Source organism: Convolutriloba macropyga, chromosome 4 (genome assembly GCF_964194025.1).
Source record: "Convolutriloba macropyga chromosome 4, txConMacr16.3, whole genome shotgun sequence".
Taxonomy (NCBI): Eukaryota; Metazoa; Xenacoelomorpha; order Acoela; family Convolutidae; genus Convolutriloba; species Convolutriloba macropyga.
This window is the reverse complement of record NC_134471.1, coordinates 27093069-27112419: the sequence shown is the minus strand read 5'-3', so window position 1 is coordinate 27112419 and position 19351 is coordinate 27093069. Positions and strand designations below refer to the sequence as shown.

Sequence of the window (19351 nt, the reverse complement as noted above, 5' to 3'; positions counted from 1 at the left end):
AAGTAATCAATCATTTGAGTTACAGTGCTCCTTAATTTCATGAATCCGTGTTGCTGTTTGCAAATTAGAAACTTCACCTTTGGATAAATAAAATCAAACAAAATACGTTCGAATACCAACGAAAGTTAACATAAAATACTTATTGGACGATAGTTCTCAACCAGGTTCAGTGGTCCCGTTTTATGAAAGGGCGTAATATACGATACCTTCCATAACGAAGGCCAGGTGCAATTTTTGGTAACCCAGTAAAAGAGTTGTTGAACTGCTGGAGATAAAATAGTTGCACACTCACGAAGAACGAATGAGGGAATATTATCAGCACCCATAGAGCTCGAATCATCACAGCGCAATAATAAGGTTCTTATCTCTGAAACCGTTACGTTGTCTATACACAACTCTGGCAAAAATTCATAAGATGCTGGCACATCGTATTTAATTTTCGGAGAAAAAACGGAATCAGAACACTTTGACTAAAACTTTCATGCAGATAAAAATACCAGTGCTCAGGATAGTCCAAAGTCTTGATATCGTTGAAACTTAAAAATTTGAACAAGTCAGAAAGATAAAAGTTGAAAGCTTGCGCATTGAATGACGAGCGTGAAAAACCTGATTTAAATTTACTAAAACCTGATTTAATAATTCCACCCACAACCCAGCTCTATAAAGCGCCCAGCGGGCATTCATTTCTCTTAGAGCCTTTCACCTCACTAGTCTCTAATTATGGGAATCATAGAAACTGCTTTGGAGACATACTTATGGTGTGACGGCGATTCTTAGAGGTTAACCCCCCCCCCCCCCCCACATCAACCCCCCTCACTTCATCCCCCCATTCCCCACCCCCTGCACATCGTTCAGGCCGTAACGGCTCGGTGCAGCCAAACACCCCCTCCCGCCGTCCCGCCCATCAACCCCCCTGCTGCGCTCACCTCACGCCCCTTCAATTAGGCTAGTGGGATCTATTCTGTTTCGGCCCCCAGTGTTTTTTATGCCCCCGACTTACAAATTATATGTTGAAATATAGCATGTTACTATGTGAAAAAATAGCACGTGCTCCTGGGGGGCGTAAAAATTATAAGCCCACTAAGCTGGGGGGGGGGGGCAACATAGAATAGATCCGGCTAATGCTACCCTCACTAAACCGTGGCTAGCTACTGACAACGCCAACCGCTCGCCGGTCGCTTGAGAGCAATTCACCCGACGTTGGTCGGTTATGTTTTTATCTCTTTTCCATCTCAATGCATGTGATTCACCGAAACTATTTTGGCGACATGATTTCATGATGTGAAGAGTGGTTCTGAGAGTTCTTACTATCCCCACATCTGCACATAATTCCACCCACAACCCAGCTCATTAGCTTTTGTTTTCAGGTATGGAGGGCAATGTTGTGTATCCTCCAAATGCTAAACACGTTGATGTAGAACAATCGAGCGCTGAGATTACCAAAAACCTAAAGGTTTGATATCAATGAGTGCTTATATCATTTTATTACTCATATTTATTCTAGTGTAACTTCAGGCGCTCAGTGAGCAGCTGCAAGATATGGATATTGCTAAAGACAACACTAAATATATGCCACTTGCCGAACACTTGGTGCAGTCTAAATTGGTTAGGCATGCTTCAAAAGACGTTAGATTATTAAATGCTTGCTGCCTTGCAGATCTTCTCCGGATTTGTGTTCCTCATAATCCAGTCAGCAGAGACGGGAGCCTAAAAGTAAGTTTACCTCTTTGAAAGAGTTTTGCGACTGGACATCTTAATGGCTTCTAGAAGTTGAGTTGTAACGACTATCAGAAAAATACTGCGCGTAAATATTACTGTAAAATGTAGAGCAGGCGGCGGGAAATATTTGTGCTGAATAGTTCAGATCAAAGCATTCATGTGTTAAGTAGCGAAACAATGTTGACAATCGGTGATCTAAGCACTGTGGTTAAGAGGAATCGTTCCTCCTTTGTATATGTATTTACTATTTTTCGGCTTAATGCACCGGCAAATAGTAAATACATATTTAGAAAGTATGAATTCGAAACAGTTTACAGTATATAGACAACCAGTTCGGCAATCTACACCCCGGATACTCTGTGGAGATATAAATTTTCCTAATAGAAATTGGGGCATAATGCAATCAGGTATCAAGAAGGAACAAATTGTTCTTTTTTTCCTTGCAATAATTACGCGTATAGTGCAAACCAACACTTACTGCTGCTTTTTACACAGACTTTGCTAAGGCTTTACAAAGTCCCATATGACATACTACTTAAAAAGCTAGCCTGGTATGGAATTGGACGTCGACTGCTAATCTTATTGCCAGTCACCAGTGTTATTCCCCAGATATCCAGTCTAAGGCCAGTTCTATTCCTCTACTTTAACAACGATCTCGCCAATGTGTTCAAAACTGCTATGCTTTTTTTTGCTGAACTGCAACTCCTCATTAATGAAGACGATAGCTGTTTTCACTAAGTTGCTCAATTGGAATTCAGCAAGCTATCTAAATGGGTCCTCGAAAACAAAATGGAACTATCTATCCCGAAGTGCGGGCTAATAATCCTCAAGTCCCCAGATGCCAACCCCATTGAAGAATTGAAGTAGTGGAATGAAACCGTCCAATCTACCAAATTTGTGTGACCCTGGTGTGTACTTCGACCAGAAATTAAATAGGAAGCTCTATATCCAAACAGAAATCAAGAAAGCGATGTCATCTTTGGCAATGATTAATAGGAATGTTTCGCCGAAGACTACAATGCTAACAAAACTTTGCTTGTACAAGTCAGCTATTCTCCCGACAATTGGTTTTGGTGTGGCATGTTGGTGGGACAGCAAAAGGAGTTCAAGGGTACTGGAAAATTTTCAAAAACTATTACAAGTTGATATCTATCCGTTCTTCTACCGATTACAAAGTAACTCCTTCACTCGGGACTCCCTCCTCTTCCAATGCTTACACAATTACTGCATCTGCTATTGCTATCAAAAATTGCCAGGTCTCCGGGGTCTGAATAGGTTGAAGCCTGCGCAAGAAAAGAGAACTGAGAAGACAAGCGCCAACACTTTCCACATACCCTACTTCAAAACACGCTCTACCTTAAATTGGATGGCGTTGCAATTAGCCTACCTGAAGAGATTTACATCAGTGATCCAGTGGACTTGAATATGGCTCTCCTGAAATACTTCACTGTGTTTTTCTGGGCACGTACAATGAGTCGATACCGTGCACTTGGCAGATCCTTTAGGACTGACCCAACTGCAAAGGGCAAAAAACAGCAATCTGATGCGTGGACGATTCGAGGCTAAGTAGTTGAGAAATTGTTGATGTTTTAAAAGCAGTAGAAATGTGGTTGAACAATACTATTCGAGAACTTTGTCTTTCTGAGTTCAAAATCATTCGTGCAGACGAGCAAAAGAATGAATATCGCGACACGGAGGAAAACCAAATCTTACTGCTGCTTTTAACACAGACTTTGCTAAGGCTTTACAACGTCCCAAATGGCATACTACTTATAAAGCTCTCTTGGTTTGAATTTGGATGTCGACTGCTGAAACTTCTTGAAAATTACATTACTGGACGAAAACAATTTGTAAAAGCGGATAGTATTCCTCTACTTTATCAACGATCTCGCCAATGTGTTCAAAACTTCTGTTTTTTTGCTGAACTGGAACTCCTCATCGATTAAGACGATAACTGTTTTAACTAAGTTGCTCAAATGGAATTCAGCAAGCTATCTAAGTGGGTCCTCGAAAACAAAATGGAACTATCTATCCCGAAGTGCGGGCTTATGATCCTCAAGTCCCCAGATGCCAAGCCCATTGAAGAATTAAAGTAGTCGAATCAAAACAGTCCAATCTAACAAACTTTTGTGACCCTCGTGTGTACTTCGACCAGAAATTAAATAGGAAGTTCTATATACAAACAGAAATCAAGAAAGCGATGTCATCTTTGGCAATGATTAATAGGAATGTTTCGCCGAAGACTACAATGCCAACAAAACTCTGCTTGTACAGTTCAGTTATTCTCCCGACAATCGGTTTTGGTTTGGCATGTTGGTGGGACAGCAAAAGGAGTTCAAGGGTACTGGAAAATTTTCAAAAACTATTACAAGTTGATATCTATCCGTTCTTCTACCGATTACAAAGTAACTCCTTCACTCGGGACTCCCTCCTCTTCCAATGCTTACACAATTACTGGATCTGCTATTGCTATCAAAAATTGCCAGGTCTCCGGGGTCTGAATAGGTTGAAGCCTGCGCAAGAAAAGAGAACTGAGAAGACAAGCGCCAACACTTTCCACATACCCTACTTCAAAACACGCTCTACCTTAAATTGGATGGCGTTGCAATTAGCCTACCTGAAGAGATTTACATCAGTGATCCAGTGGACTTGAATATGGCTCTCCTGAAATACTTCACTGTGTTTTTCTGGGCACGTACAATGAGTCGATACCGTGCACTTGGCAGATCCTTTAGGACTGACCCAACTGCAAAGGGCAAAAAACAGCAATCTGATGCGTGGACGATTCGAGGCTAAGTAGTTGAGAAATTGTTGATGTTTTAAAAGCAGTAGAAATGTGGTTGAACAATACTATTCGAGAACTTTGTCTTTCTGAGTTCAAAATCATTCGTGCAGACGAGCAAAAGAATGAATATCGCGACACGGAGGAAAACCAAATCTTACTGCTGCTTTTAACACAGACTTTGCTAAGGCTTTACAACGTCCCAAATGGCATACTACTTATAAAGCTCGCTTGGTTTGAATTTGGATGTCGACTGCTGAAACTTCTTGAAAATTACATTACTGGACGAAAACAATTTGTAAAAGCGGATAGTATTCCTCTACTTTATCAACGATCTCGCCAATGTGTTCAAAACTTCTGTTTTTTTGCTGAACTGGAACTACTCATCGATTAAGACGATAACTGTTTTAACTAAGTTGCTCAAATGGAATTCAGCAAGCTATCTAAGTGGGTCCTCGAAAACAAAATGGAACTATCTATCCCGAAGTGCGGGCTTATGATCCTCAAGTCCCCAGATGCCAAGCCCATTGAAGAATTAAAGTAGTCGAATCAAAACAGTCCAATCTAACAAACTTTTGTGACCCTCGTGTGTACTTCGACCAGAAATTAAATAGGAAGTTCTATATACAAACAGAAATCAAGAAAGCGATGTCATCTTTGGCAATGATTAATAGGAATGTTTCGCCGAAGACTACAATGCCAACAAAACTTTGCTTGTACAGTTCAGTTATTCTCCCGACAATCGGTTTTGGTTTGGCATGTTGGTGGGACAGCAAAAGGAGTTCAAGGGTACTGGAAAATTTCCAAAAACTATTACAAGTTGATATCTACCCGTTCTTCTACCGATTACAAAGTTACTCATTCACTCGGGACTCCTTCCTCTTCCAATGCTTACACAATTACTGGATCTGCTATTGCTATCAAAAATCGCCAGGTCTCCCGGGTCTGAATAGGTTGAAGCCTGCGCAAGAAAAGAGAACAGAGAAGACAAGCACCAACACTTTCCACATACCCTACTTCAAAACACGCTCTACCTTAAATTGGATGGCGTTGCAATTAGCCTACCTGAAGAGATTTACATCAGTGATCCAGTGGACTTGAATATGGCTCTCCTGAAATACTTCACTGTGTTTTTCTGGGCACGTACAATGAGTCGATACCGTGCACTTGGCAGATCTTGTACGACTAACCCAACTGCAAAGGGCAAAAAACAGCAATCAGATGCGTGGACGATTCGAGATTAAGTAGTTGAGAAATTGTTGATGTTTTAAAAGCAGTAGAAATGCGGTTGAACAACACTATTTGAGAATTTTAAATTACTGGACGAAAATAATTTGTAAAAGCGGATAATGGCCAATCAAGCTTATTGCCAGTCACCATTGTTGATCCCCAGATATCCAGTCGAAGGCCAGTTCATTTCCTCTACTTTATCAACGATCTCGCCAATGTGTTTAAAACTGCTATGCTTTTTTTTGCTGAACTGGAACTCCTCATCAGTGAAGACGATAACTGTTTTAACTAAGTTGCTCAAATGGAATTCAGCGAGCCATCTAATTGGGTCCTCGAAAACAAAATGGAACTATCTATCACGATGTGCGGGCTGATGATCCTCAAATCCCCAGATGCCAACCCCATTGAAGAATTGAAGTAGTCGAATGAAACCGTCCAATCTACCAAACTTTTGTGAGACTGGTGTGTACTTCGACCAAAAATTAAATAGGAAGTTCTATATACAAACAGAAATCAAGAAAGCGATGTCATCTTTGGTAATGATTAATAGGAATGTTTCGCCGAAGACTACAATGCCAACAAAACTTTGGTTGTACAATTCAGTTATTCTCCCGACAATTGGCTTTGGTTTGGCATGTTGGTGGGACAGCAAAAGGAGTTCAAGGGTACTGGAAAATTTTCAAAAACTATTACAAGTTGATATCTACCCGTTCTTCTACCGATTACAAAGTTACTCATTCACTCGGGACTCCTTCCTCTTCCAATGCTTACACAATTACTGGATCTGCTATTGCTATCAAAAATCGCCAGGTCTCCGGGGTCTGAATAGGTTGAAGCCTGCGCAAGAAAAGAGAACAGAGAAGACAAGCACCAACACTTTCCACATACCCTACTTCAAAAGACTCTCTACCTTAAATTGGATGGCGTTGCAACTAGCCTACCTGGAGAAATTTACATCAGTGATCCAATGGACTTGAATATGGCTCTCCTGAAATACTTCACTGTGTTTTTCTGGCCACGTACAATGAGTCGATACCGTGCACTTGTCAGATCTTGTACGACTGACCCAACTGCAAAGGGCAAAAAACAGCAATCTGATGCGTGGACGATTCGAGATTAAGTAGTTGAGAAATTGTTGATGTTTTAAAAGCAGTAGAAATGCGGTTGAACAACACTATTTGAGAACTTTACTTGACGAAAACAATTTGTAAAAGCGGATAATGGCCAATCAAGCTTATTGCCAGTCACCAGTGTTGATCCCCAGATATCCAGTCGAAGGCCAGTTCAATTCCTCTACTTTATCAACGATCTCGCCAATGTGTTTAAAACTGCTATGCTTTTTTTTGCTGAACTGGAACTCCTCATCAGTGAAGACGATAACTGTTTTAACTAAGTTGCTCAAATGGAATTCAGCGAGCCATCTAAATGGGTCCTCGAAAACAAAATGGAACTATCTATCCCGATGTGCGGGCTGATGATCCTCAAATCCCCAGATGCCAACCCCATTGAAGAATTGAAGTAGTTGAATGAAACCGTCCAATCTACCAAACTTTTGTGAGACTGGTGTGTACTTCGACCAGAAATTAAATAGGAAGTTCTATATACAAACAGAAATCAAGAAAGCGATGTCATTTTTCGGCAATGATTAATAGGAATGTTTCGCCGAAGACTACAATAGCAACAAAACTTTGCTTGTACAAGTCAGTTATTCTCCCGACAATTGGTTTTGGTTTGGCATGTTGGCGGGACAGCAAAAGGAGTTCAGGGTTACTGGAGAATTTTCAAAAACATTTTTTCAAGTTGATTTCTATCCGTTTTTCTACCGATTACAAAGTGAGACTCATTCACTTGGGACTCCCTCCTCTTCCATTGTTTACACAATTGTCTCCTATTGCTATAAAAAAATCACAAGGTTTCCGGGTTCTGAATAGGCTGAAGCCGGCGCTAGAAAAGAGAACTCGAGAAGATAAACGCCAAGACTTTCCTCATACCTACTTCAAAAGTCAGTTTGATCGCTTTAAAATTGTATGGCGTGGCAACTAAGCAACGACCTACCTGAAGAAATTTACATCAGTTAACCAGTGGGCTTGAATAAGGCTCTCCTGGAATACTTCACTGTGTTTTTCTGGCAACGTACAATGAGTCGATACCGTGCACTTGACGGATCCTGTGCGACTAGCCCAACTGCAAAGGGCAACAAACAGTAATTGATGCGTGGACGATTCGAGGCTAAGTAGCCGAGAAATTGTTGATGTTTTAAAAGCAGTATGTCACGCCCCTATTTCGTCCCTCATAGTTACGTGATGATATTCCTTAAAATATCCATAATTAAGTGCTTTATATTAATTAATATTCAGTTAGTTTCAAGGCCATATATAGCCAGTATTTCCATCTAGGCCTGTAACCTCTAATTTGTTTATGTTTACGAGAAACAACCGCAGATTGACAGTTTTACTAGCAAACACTTCAAGTGCCTAAAAGCCTCAATATTTACTTTTTTGAGTTTCTTGATGATAAATTCACATAATCAGTAAATAACTTCATGAGAGATTATGTACTTGGTGAAGTAATTATTCTGATAAAGTAGGTGCTAATACGGAATTGTATATGTACTGAACAAACACCAAGAGACGTACAAAAGCCGGAAATCGCCCTACTTGAAAATCAGTAAATATTTACGAAGGACCAATACAACTCAAGGCACAGTCCTGCGGAACCCACTATCAGCAGAACACCGGAGAACCAGCCTGACAATCAGTTGCCTATCATCTCATAAAACTCGATAAACTTGAGAAACTTCTTGTTAAAATTATTAAACAATTCTTGCTAAAATAATTAAAGATTGAACTGGAAATTCTCTTGAAAACCTCCAAGTTTGATAAACTTAGTTACAGAAGAAATAGCGACTAACTTAATACTAAAATGCAAGGCAAACTAGTGGATATATCACGCATCCTAACCGCTCAATAAAAGGCTATTACTAGCTAATTTTATTCAAAATATATCTGCTAAAAATCGTACTGTGAAACATCAAAATAAGTCCTTGTAAAATGGCAATTATCCAAGCTAATTACTCCTCATATAAACCTCAATAACACCACGAGGAACACTATTAAAAATCAGTGCGTAACATGGTGACAGGAGTTACTAACTGTTTCCCAGTTTAACGGACCGAAATTCCAAATAATTCTTTGATAAATTCGACATTTTCTTCCTTCTCCCCGACATTTTCTTCTTTCGCTTTTTCTTCATTACCTTAAGAGCCTCCAATCATCCAGAACCACATCCAGCACTTCCTTTCCGAGCAAGATGATAAAGTACAAAGCAGTAACGAAGGAAAGAATGGGTGGAAACTGTGTTTGTGTCTCTGTGGACTAAATGCAACGGCAATGCAAAAGTGTTTGAGTGCACAATAACTGGAACAAACTCAACCACAGCCGCCACAACGGACAAAAACAACACAGGGTATTTGCAAACGAGGATATTGTGAGTAAATGATTTTGTAAAATTAACTTTGGTGCTTTATTTATGTCAATTTATAAAGAACAAATTCTCCCCGCTATTAATAATTGCCGAGCTTCCCCCAATTTTGTTGAACATATTGAAAGAAATAACATCAATTATACCCATAACAGCAATAAAACACAAGCTCAGATAGTAAGCGCTTTTTCCTCTTCAGCTTATAAGTCCATCGTTATTTATGTGCTAGATAAAGATGATAAACGTGTAGCAATTTATTGGACAGCAAAAAGATTAAATCAGAAATCTCGCAAATTTGGCCTTATCCGTCACAAACTTCAATCTGATAGAGACATTAACCTTGACAACATCATCACTGATTATCAAATAACATCAGAATAAGCTAAATTACTGAAACCATCACTTAAATATTAACTAAAAGAGGGCAAAACAAAAGTTTAAACAAAAATAAAAAACAATTATATTTTATTTCCCCGCCCAGCTCCGGAGGTTAATGAATCAAACAGTGACTTCGGTCAATTATGCTGTTGCCTATCTGAGTGCAGCTTCCACAAGGCCTGTGCGGTCGTGGTCCCCACGAATTTTCCTAAACTAAGGGGCACTCTTTAGAGGTGAGACTTCGGCGGCCCATACGGCTTCAACGATATAAGTCTGACGATTCGACCGGAGCTTTAGGAATTGGTTTATAAGCAGCCCATCTTTATTATTTTCTGAACGAATGGTTTCAGTAGTTTCTTTTCTGATATTCTTGTGCTATTCATTTAACTGTTTTCATCTCTTAAAACCCCTAAATCTCTCCATTAAGTTAAGTTAAGTGTGCTATTTAATACTTTAGAACGAAAATAAGACTGATTGAACGAAAAGTATATAATCTAATTGGGTAAAAAGCAAAATGGCACACGCGCAGATCAACATCACGCCTTTTTCCGGATCAGAAACGGACAATTTTAGCGAGTTTGAACAACTAATAACAGGTGCAATCGGAGTCGCAGCAATCGCAAATGCACAACAAGCGAACTTTTTGCAATTACATTTAAAAGGAGATGCCTTGCGATACTTCTTGACCTTACCAGAGGCTACCCGACTAGTCTTTGAAGACAGTATAACAGCTCTAAGGAACAGATTCACGCAGGATGACTTGAGAGAGATCAGAATTATAAAGTTAGAGAATCAAAAGTTTAATCCAAAAACAGACACTGTTAAAAATTTCTTAGTAAAGTTAAGAACTGAAGCAAATAAAGCATATCCAGCACCTGAAATAGTAGTAGCGCCAGCTGGACATGGTGACCCAGAAGCTCGTAGATTTGAAAGAGAGACAGCAGCAAGAGATTCTGCCCTTCAGATGTCAGAAAACAGAAAAAACGAACAAATAAAGCGCTTCTTTATTAAGTCTATGCCAAATTGGCTTAAGCCTAAGCTCTTAGAAAGGCCAGATACAGATACCATTGATCAGTTATGCACCTTAGCTAGCCAACAAATTGCAATAAGGGAGATGTGTAATAGAGAAGAGTATTTTGACGACGGATTTAATGAAATAACGGAAACAAATACTGATAAAATGTTAAAAGCAATAGCTACTATTTCAAATAATCAGAAAGAACTTGAGCAGAAACTTGAGCAGAGAACAGCACCTAAAAATGAGCCATCAGAACAAGGCCCAGTTAATATTTTTACACCACATTATCCACAGCAAGTTTATAAACAAAGTTATAGACAAAATTTCCGCCCCCAATACCAAAATTATCGACCAAATTACCCTCAATATCAGTCTAATTACCGTCCAGTTCAGCAAAACTATCGGCCCCAGCAACAGTATGCCCCTCGTGCTAATAATTACCGAGAGTTTAGACCACAATTTAATGCCCCTAGACCGTTTCATTATAACGAACAGCCACAAACTCGTAATTATTGGACCGAACCTTCAGACAGTCCCCCATTTGTTCATCCAGCTTATGTCAATAGACCAGTTTACCGGTTCCCAACGAAAAATACCCCTCAAAACCTTCTTAGACAGGGTATAGTTTACGATAGTCCAGCACAAGAACGATATGGTATGCAAAAAGCAAAAGAATTTAGTCGTGCTGGTGCACTCCAAAGCAGAAATATGAGAGGTATGAATTTCCCATTTAATCAACAAAAAAACTAATAAAGCCACCCAACTTTAAAAAACAAAATAAAAATTATCAAAACTCAGTTAACCATTATAACGAAAGCACGTCTAGTCCTAGTTTAGATAAAGTAATAGAGCCAGTTTATATTAAAAGTAACAAAAAGCGTAGAAAACGCAAAAGTAATAATAATAAAAGTAAAGTTAATAATTCTGTGCAACTCCAAACGCAAGTACCTCAACCCGTACCAAAGCCAACACCACATGTTCAGCAATTATTCAGCATTGTCCCACTTTTAGGCAGAACATTGTCCTATGTTAAAGTTAAATTTAATGGAGAATTAGAAAGACGCGCACTAGTTGATACAGGAGCATTTGCAAATGTGATAAGTCGTGAGTTTTACAAGGAACTAATTAATAGAAATATCAGTTCAATAACAGAAATAGAAAAGCCAGATCTAGACAAAGTTAAAATGGCAAACGGCAACATAGTTAAAATTGATAAAGCAATTAAAATTACATTTAAATTGGGCACACAAACATTTACAGAAGATTTCCTTGTTTTAATTGTCACAACTCCTGTAATATTAGGCAACCCATTCTTCGTTAAACACAAAGTTAGCATCTGCCCAGGACAAAGTTACATTAAATTCCCTGATCAAACTCTGCAAATAAATGAAATAAAGCCAGAAAAGCAACCCAGAAGAGTTGTAAAACGTAAAAAATTCGGAGTTTATACACAGAAAAAGCAAGTCTTACAGCCAAATCAACAAGCAGTATTAGAATGCAAGCTTTATGATAAACTAGAATCATTCACTGACCTCTGTGGGGTAATAATTCCAAACGAAATATTTGAAAAAGACAGTGAAGTAATATTAACATCCTCTTTAAGTAAAGTTGCTGAAAATAACATCCTGTACATCTACGTCCTGAACATTACTGATCACCCAATTAACATAAATAAAGGCGAAGAAATAGCCAAATTCTCGTTCTTAACGTCTGATCAAGCAGAAAAGTTGTTAGAAGTAGATCCTCAATTAATAAATGTAGCAAAAATGAGTGTAAATTATTTAACAGAAATAAATCAATTAATTCAAGTTACAGACACCCCAAAAAGAAAGGCTCAACCAGCGAAACCAGCACCAGAATATGAAAAACTAGGGTTCCCAACGCCTGAAACGTGCCCAGATCCGACAAACTTGTCGCCTTTGCAGAGAGATATTTATGAGCAACTGCTAAAACTGCAAGAAATGGAGAAATTAGATCCAAAGGGTAATAATCAGGATAAAATAACATTTTTGAGCAAGTTTCCGTGGGAAAAATCAGCCCTCAATGATGAGCAAAAAGCAGTAGTAGGTGAACTACTAGTTGAATTCAGTGATATCTTTGCGAAACACAGATTTGACGTCGGATATAATACAGATTTAAAAATAAAGTTAACTCCAGAAAGAAGCATACCAATTTACGAACAAGGCCCTCCAACACCCGTCCATTTGAGAAATGAGCTACAAGTAGAGCTCGCACTACTGCATTATTACGGACTGATAACAACTTTGTCTCAATCAAGATATAGTAGTCCACTTTTCGCACAACGAAAGAATTCAGGAAGACTTAGACTATTAATTGACTTGAGAAAAGTAAACCCCTTGCTGAAAAATGACTACGTGAATACCAACTTCCCGATTTCCAACATGAGTGACGCAATAAATTACTTTGCCGGGAAAAAATTGTTCACAAAACTTGACTGTTCTCAAGCATATCACTGTGTGCAAATGGCAGACGATGTATCAGTGCAACTGCTAGCATTTAACTTTGCTTCGAGAACTTATGCTTATAAATGTCTTGCACAAGGATTGAATAAGTCAGTAACAGGATTCAGTTCCTTTATTAGACATTACTTGGACCCATGTTTAGCATCAGGAAACTGTACCCAGTTTATGGATGATATTGGAAATGCAGTAACAAATTTTGAACAATTGGTACCCTCTTTACGAGAAATTTTTACGTGTATACGTCAATCCGGAGTGAAACTGTCGCCCGAAAAGTGTGAAATAGCAACAGATACGATGAAATTCCTTGGAAATAACATCAGTGCAGAAGGAATATCACCAGAAAAATCAAAAATAACTAAATTTCTTGATAAATTCAAAATGCCAAAAACAACAAAGCAAGTAAAACGACTAATTGGCTTCACGCAATTCTTCCGTAATTACATACCTAATCTAGGTGAAAAACTAATGTCATTTTACAAGCTCCTGAAGAAGGATGCAGTAATAGAAACCACAGAAGAACATGTAAAGGCATTAGAAGTAATAAAGAAAGATTTAATGGAAGCAACGAATGTAACTTTGCGATTGCCAAAACCAGGTCTACAGTATGTAATTCTTTGTGATGCTAGTTACCACGGTGCAGGTTTTGTACTAATGGTGGAAGACTACGTAAACGAAACAGGAAAGAAAGAAAAGAAAACATACGCTCCCGTATCGTTTGGATCGCATTTGTTTAATGCTACGCAATTAAAGTTCTCAATTTATTACAAAGAGTTCCTAGCCTTGTACTATGCACTGGACTACTTTTCACACTACATTTGGGGATCAAGCAAACAAGTAATTATACTCACCGACAACAAAAGCCTTACACAATTCTTTCAGTCAAAAGTAATACCGCCATCTCTTTGGAATTGTTTAGACAGAATACTCGCCTTTAATATAGTAATTGCTCACATTCCTGGACGCGCTAATTACGCAGCGGATTTTCTCTCGCGAATGGAGAATGACAAATCAGCAACAATGTCTTTAAAGTTAACAGATAGAATTCCGGTTAAAGAAATAGAAATTGACACAGAAGCACAAAACCCTGATGTAGAACTAAATGTGTTATTTGATACTGAAGGCCTCGGTGACGAAATAAACGAAGACGAAGTTAACTTTCTTAAAAAACTAGGAGTTTATGAGGATTACAAAAAGCGACAAAATAATGTTCCAATCACAGAAATTCAAGGGCTATTAAAACTTAAACGAAAACACGAAATAAATTCAATTGAGTACCCAAATCCATTAGATGAGTTCCCAGACCTTACAGACAACTTAATTAGCCTTAACTTAGCAGATGAGCAGCAAAAAGATGCAGATATTAGAATGGTAATAAGCTGGATTCAACAAAACAATCAACAACCAGACTTAAAGTATGCTACAACCAACTTAAAAAAGTATCACAAACATTTAAATAGATTAATTCTTGAAGGGAATGTCTTATACAGGAATTTTTATGATGATACTGGAAAAGTACTTCATAAACAATTCTGTGTACCTAAGCATTTGTGGAAAGAGACTATATATAGGCTCCATAATTCACAAACAGCATGTCACTTAGGCATCAAAGCAACAATTCAGGAATTTAGAAAGCGATTTTATTATCCAGGCTTCACTGAACATTTCATTAGCTTCATCAAAAACTGCCTTACTTGTCTCCAATTGAACAGAGTACCAAAAAGCCATATTACACCAAAGCTACAACCAGTCAGTTCACTACAATCATATCCAGGAGATATGCTACAAATTGATTTAGTAGGCCCCTTAAAGTCATCGCAGTATAAGTATGTTTTGAGTGCAATAGATGTCTTCACAAAGTACCTATTCGCAGTTCCATTAACAAATGGATATGCTGACACAGTAGCCCGAGAACTAGTAAAGGTGTTCTTCCAACACAGCTACATTCCTCAAACAATACTTAGTGACTTAGGAACTAACTTTACTTCTGAATTAATGTCAGAACTAGCAAGTTTACTTGAAGTAAAGTTAAAACATGCCTCACTAAAGCACCCTCAGACTATCGGAGCAGTAGAACGATCTCACGGACCACTGAAACGAATTCTGAAACTTAATACAGAAGAACAATGGAAAGACTGGCATAAATATGTTCCTCTTGCAACCTTTATCTATAATACTTCATATCATTCAGCAACAAATTGTTGTCCTTCAACTCTATTCCATGGCAGAGAACCCATAAAACCCCTTGACATACGGTTCTCCAGAAAAGTAATGGATGCAGTAGCAGTAAATTCCGATTTTGTAAATGAACTGCAAGATGCCATGATGCAAAAGTTTGGAGAAAACAAAGAAAAATTAACAACTGCATACTTGAAGTACAAAAAGTATTATGATCAAAAAGCATCAGCAAAACCGATTTTGGAAAAATCATTCTGTTTACTTTTAAACCCTAAGCTATTAGAGCAATCAACAGTAATAGCTTCCCAAGTTCAGAAATGGCTACCGCTATATAAAGTGGAAAAAGTCCTTACTGATTCTAATTACATCATTCGAAAAGTAAATACGAATTACACCCAATGTGTTCATCGAATCAGATTGAAACCAATCCAACCAAATGAAACTCCTGAAGACCTCGAAGTCATCAACCCGGTAAACTTTCAACCAGATCCATCTAGAAGACAACACATGGAGCCAGAGCTTTTTGATAAACACATTCCAGAACTGATAAATGAACAAGAAAAGGAAACAAAACAAGCTACAAAAGAGAAACAAGATACAGTCAGAGTGACCATAAATGTTCCCCTAGGTGGACCATTAGCAGGACCAGCAGTAGCAGCACCTCCAGCAGCCCCACCAAGGGTAGTAGCACCAGCAGTTAGACCACGAACTGCCCCAGTCCATCTTCCAGTATTTGATTCCTCAAGTTCAGACGAAGCAATCCCAAATTTATTTGATGAAAATAGCAGTTCAGATGAAAATTTAGCTGACCTAAACCTGGACGCAGAACAAATTGCCCGAATACCAGTTAATCCGTTAATTGCTGACGAAATTAGACAGCAAGAACCAGAAGTTCGTGTTCCTCTTGTATCATCCTCATCAGACGATGAAATGTTTCTACCATCTCAACAGCCACAACCGTCAATAGTACCATTCGATATTGAATCGCCTCCAGAAACACACGAAGAACAATTTGCTTTAACTGATAGAAAAATAAGAGCCAGACCTTATAACCCAAAACGAAAACCAGAGAAAAGTTCATTCAAATCAACAGAATACCAACAGCGGAAAAATGTACGCGGATTTAAACGTGATAGAGAAATAATGTTGCATAAAGAAGATAGAACAAACCCTTACCTAACCAACAGAGTTAGAAGACCAGGCAGTCCTAGACCAAAAAATGCACGTGCCAGACTGGAACAAGAAGAAAAACGCGAAGCAATAAAAGCATCAGCACAAGCAGCACAACAGTCAACTACCCCAAGTAGAGAGACAAAATTAGATCAAGTAAGAGCTAGCATAGCAAAATATTCAGGGAAAAAGCCCAGCAGTTCCACAAACAAACCAGTAACCAGATCTCAAACAAAAAAATCTTCACCAGGCTCATCTAATCAAAATTTAAACCATTTTAGTCAAGAAATAAATGCAACATATCTAAGTTCTCCAACAGATATCTTATATTCACCACACTCTTTTGCACACTGTATATCATCAGATCTTGCAATGGCAAAGGGATTAGCCCGACAAGTCAAAAGCTGGTACCCAGCAGCCCCAAGTGCAATTAGAGTTAGATATCCACCTGATATTGGCTCAGTTTTAATCTACTTCGACCCCATTTCCGAACATTATATCTTCAGCTTAGTTACAAAATTCAGATACTATCACAAACCAACTTACGAATCTGTATTAGCAAGTCTCTATGAGCTGAGAGAAATAGTAATAGATGCAGGAATTTCACACTTAAGTCTTCCAAAACTCGCCAGTGGCTATGATAAATTAGATTTTAACATCATTTTTGAGCTTATATGTCAAGTCTTCGACCCTCTACCCATAACCATCTATATCCATTAGTATGTACAGACCCAGTACAGTCCAGCAGTACCCTTCATCCGCCCCAAAAGCCCAACAAGCCTGAGCAACTTAGCCCTAAAGCCCAAAAATTGCCAAAAAATAGAAAATTTTTGACCTCAAAATCCAGTTATTTTGATATATCTCCAAAACTACTTGTCCGAACCTGGATTAACCTATTGTTCTGAAAAGCCCTTATCCAGCAGAAGCGATTCCAGCTATTATTGACCCCATTCGACCCGTTCTAAGTACCAAAAACTTAGCCTAAAATTGACCCTTCCGAAAATCCTAGGTTCACTTCAGAAAAATAGTCATAAAATTGTGAAAAATGCCCTGATCACCCCAAAATTTTGCGCTGCAGCATTTTTCAAGCCGAGGAACCGACATGCAAATTTTGATGCGATTTGGAGAACTTTAAAAATTGAGTGACGCTGGAGCCCTCAGTTCTTGACACTTTTCGAATCCGCTCGAATTCAATGATAACTCCCACAAAAAACACCCAATTGACCCATTTTATAGCCCTAGACCATCCTACTGCTCACGCTTGACATCCCAGTACCCAAAAATCCCGTCAAAAATCAATAAAAGTTGAGTTATGACAAAAATACCGAACCCTACCAAAGTGTGCTAAAATTGATTAAAATGTAGTGTAAATTATATCCCAAAAACATGCTAAAATCTGTCCCAAATGCCTCCAGCAGCTACCCCCAGCTGCCACCCACATGGTACAACCTCAGACAACCGTTAAAACCCAATATTTCCAAGTATATGTTGAAAAATGATGAAAAAACGAAAATTGCGCTTCTGCTTCAATCCTCCGCTTCAAAATTTTTGTCATTTTATTCTCCACCTGACCCGATAAAAGCCACCTATACCCCCTACAACCCTAGTGCGACCCCCCACTAGCTTTGTAGTACCATAAAAACCAGTCCCAGCTCATCCCAGTATCAACCCTGAAGACTTAAACCCAAATAAGCTCTCAAAACGCCACAACTTTGTCAGGAAAAATTCAGTTATTTCCCATTAAAGTCAAAAATATTAACTTCTGACAAAAATTAACCATACCATCAGCACTCTCACATCTATATCTCTCAGAATATGCACTCCCAGGTCCCTAGTGCAAATACAAGCTGAGAAAAGACTGCCAATGTAACGAAAATCACAAAAAATCGAGTGTAATTTCAAGAAAAAGTGATCAAAAATGCATCTTAATACACAAATATGCCCAATTTTATTGTTAATACAGTTAGCCCCACTCATGAGCAGTCCAACCATAGCAATATCAATCATTTTGAACAAGTTTTTCATAACCTCATAGCCAATAACCTATCCCCTATCTGGGCCTTTCCAAAAAACCCAGGTTCACTGCAGCAAAAACGTTATAACTCGTGAAAAAATAGTCAAAACTGCCCAAATTTTTGCGCTGCAGGGTTTTTTGAGCCGATAAAGCGATTCACCAATTTTGAGCTCAATCGAAGCATTTTAAAAATTGAGTGACGCTGGGCCCTTCAATTTTGGAGACTTTTTGAAAATTCACGAACATGTTCATAAAATCCAAAATATTGATCGAAAACCTGATATTATTAGCTTAAAACATCCGCATGCTCAAGCTCTACACGCCCATATCAAAAATATTGAAAATTGTTCAGCAAAATGTTGAAATAATAGCAAAAAACTGAAGCCTACCAAACTCTTCTCAAATTCGTCAAAACAGAGCCAAATTTAGAATATAAAAATAGTATCAAATAGCCGAATTATGAGCCCATATCCAATATTCAGTCTCCCTAGTAGTTGTCTAAGCCTAATAATTCCATACAATCGCATAGAAATTCATAAATGTTGAAAAAAGTGAAAAAATTGAAAATTGCACATATTTCACAAAGTTTGGTCCGAAATTCTAAAGTGAAAAAGTCAACATATTATAGTCAAATCATGCACCAAACTGCACCAATAGTTGCCACCAACATAGTACTCACTAGTATGACACACAATTACTGTCAAAAATCAATTATCTTCAATCTATGTCAACTTATGCACCAAACATGACGCTTCACAAGTAAAAATTCAGTACACTTCACAGCAAAACTGGTATAAAACCTAAGTTAATCAACTCCAAACCTACGAAAATGCTACACCTGATAGCCACAGATATCAGTAACAACAGTTAGCACCTGATTTAGGCCACTAGAGAATCACCAG

The 19351-nt window shown here is 38.4% G+C and overlaps 1 protein-coding gene across 1 annotated transcript in view; it reads left to right on the top strand.

The window, feature by feature from the left end:
- The first annotated feature begins 1176 nt into the window (after positions 1-1176).
- LOC142337565 (sister chromatid cohesion protein PDS5 homolog A-like) overlaps positions 1177-19351 on the top strand; it is a 73751-nt gene continuing 55576 nt past the window's right edge. The window contains exons 1-2 of the mRNA XM_075386890.1: positions 1177-1453; positions 1516-1713. Of these exons, the coding sequence (XP_075243005.1) occupies positions 1370-1453; positions 1516-1713 (282 nt within the window). The 5' untranslated portion in view covers positions 1177-1369. The remainder of the gene's footprint in view (positions 1454-1515; positions 1714-19351) is intronic.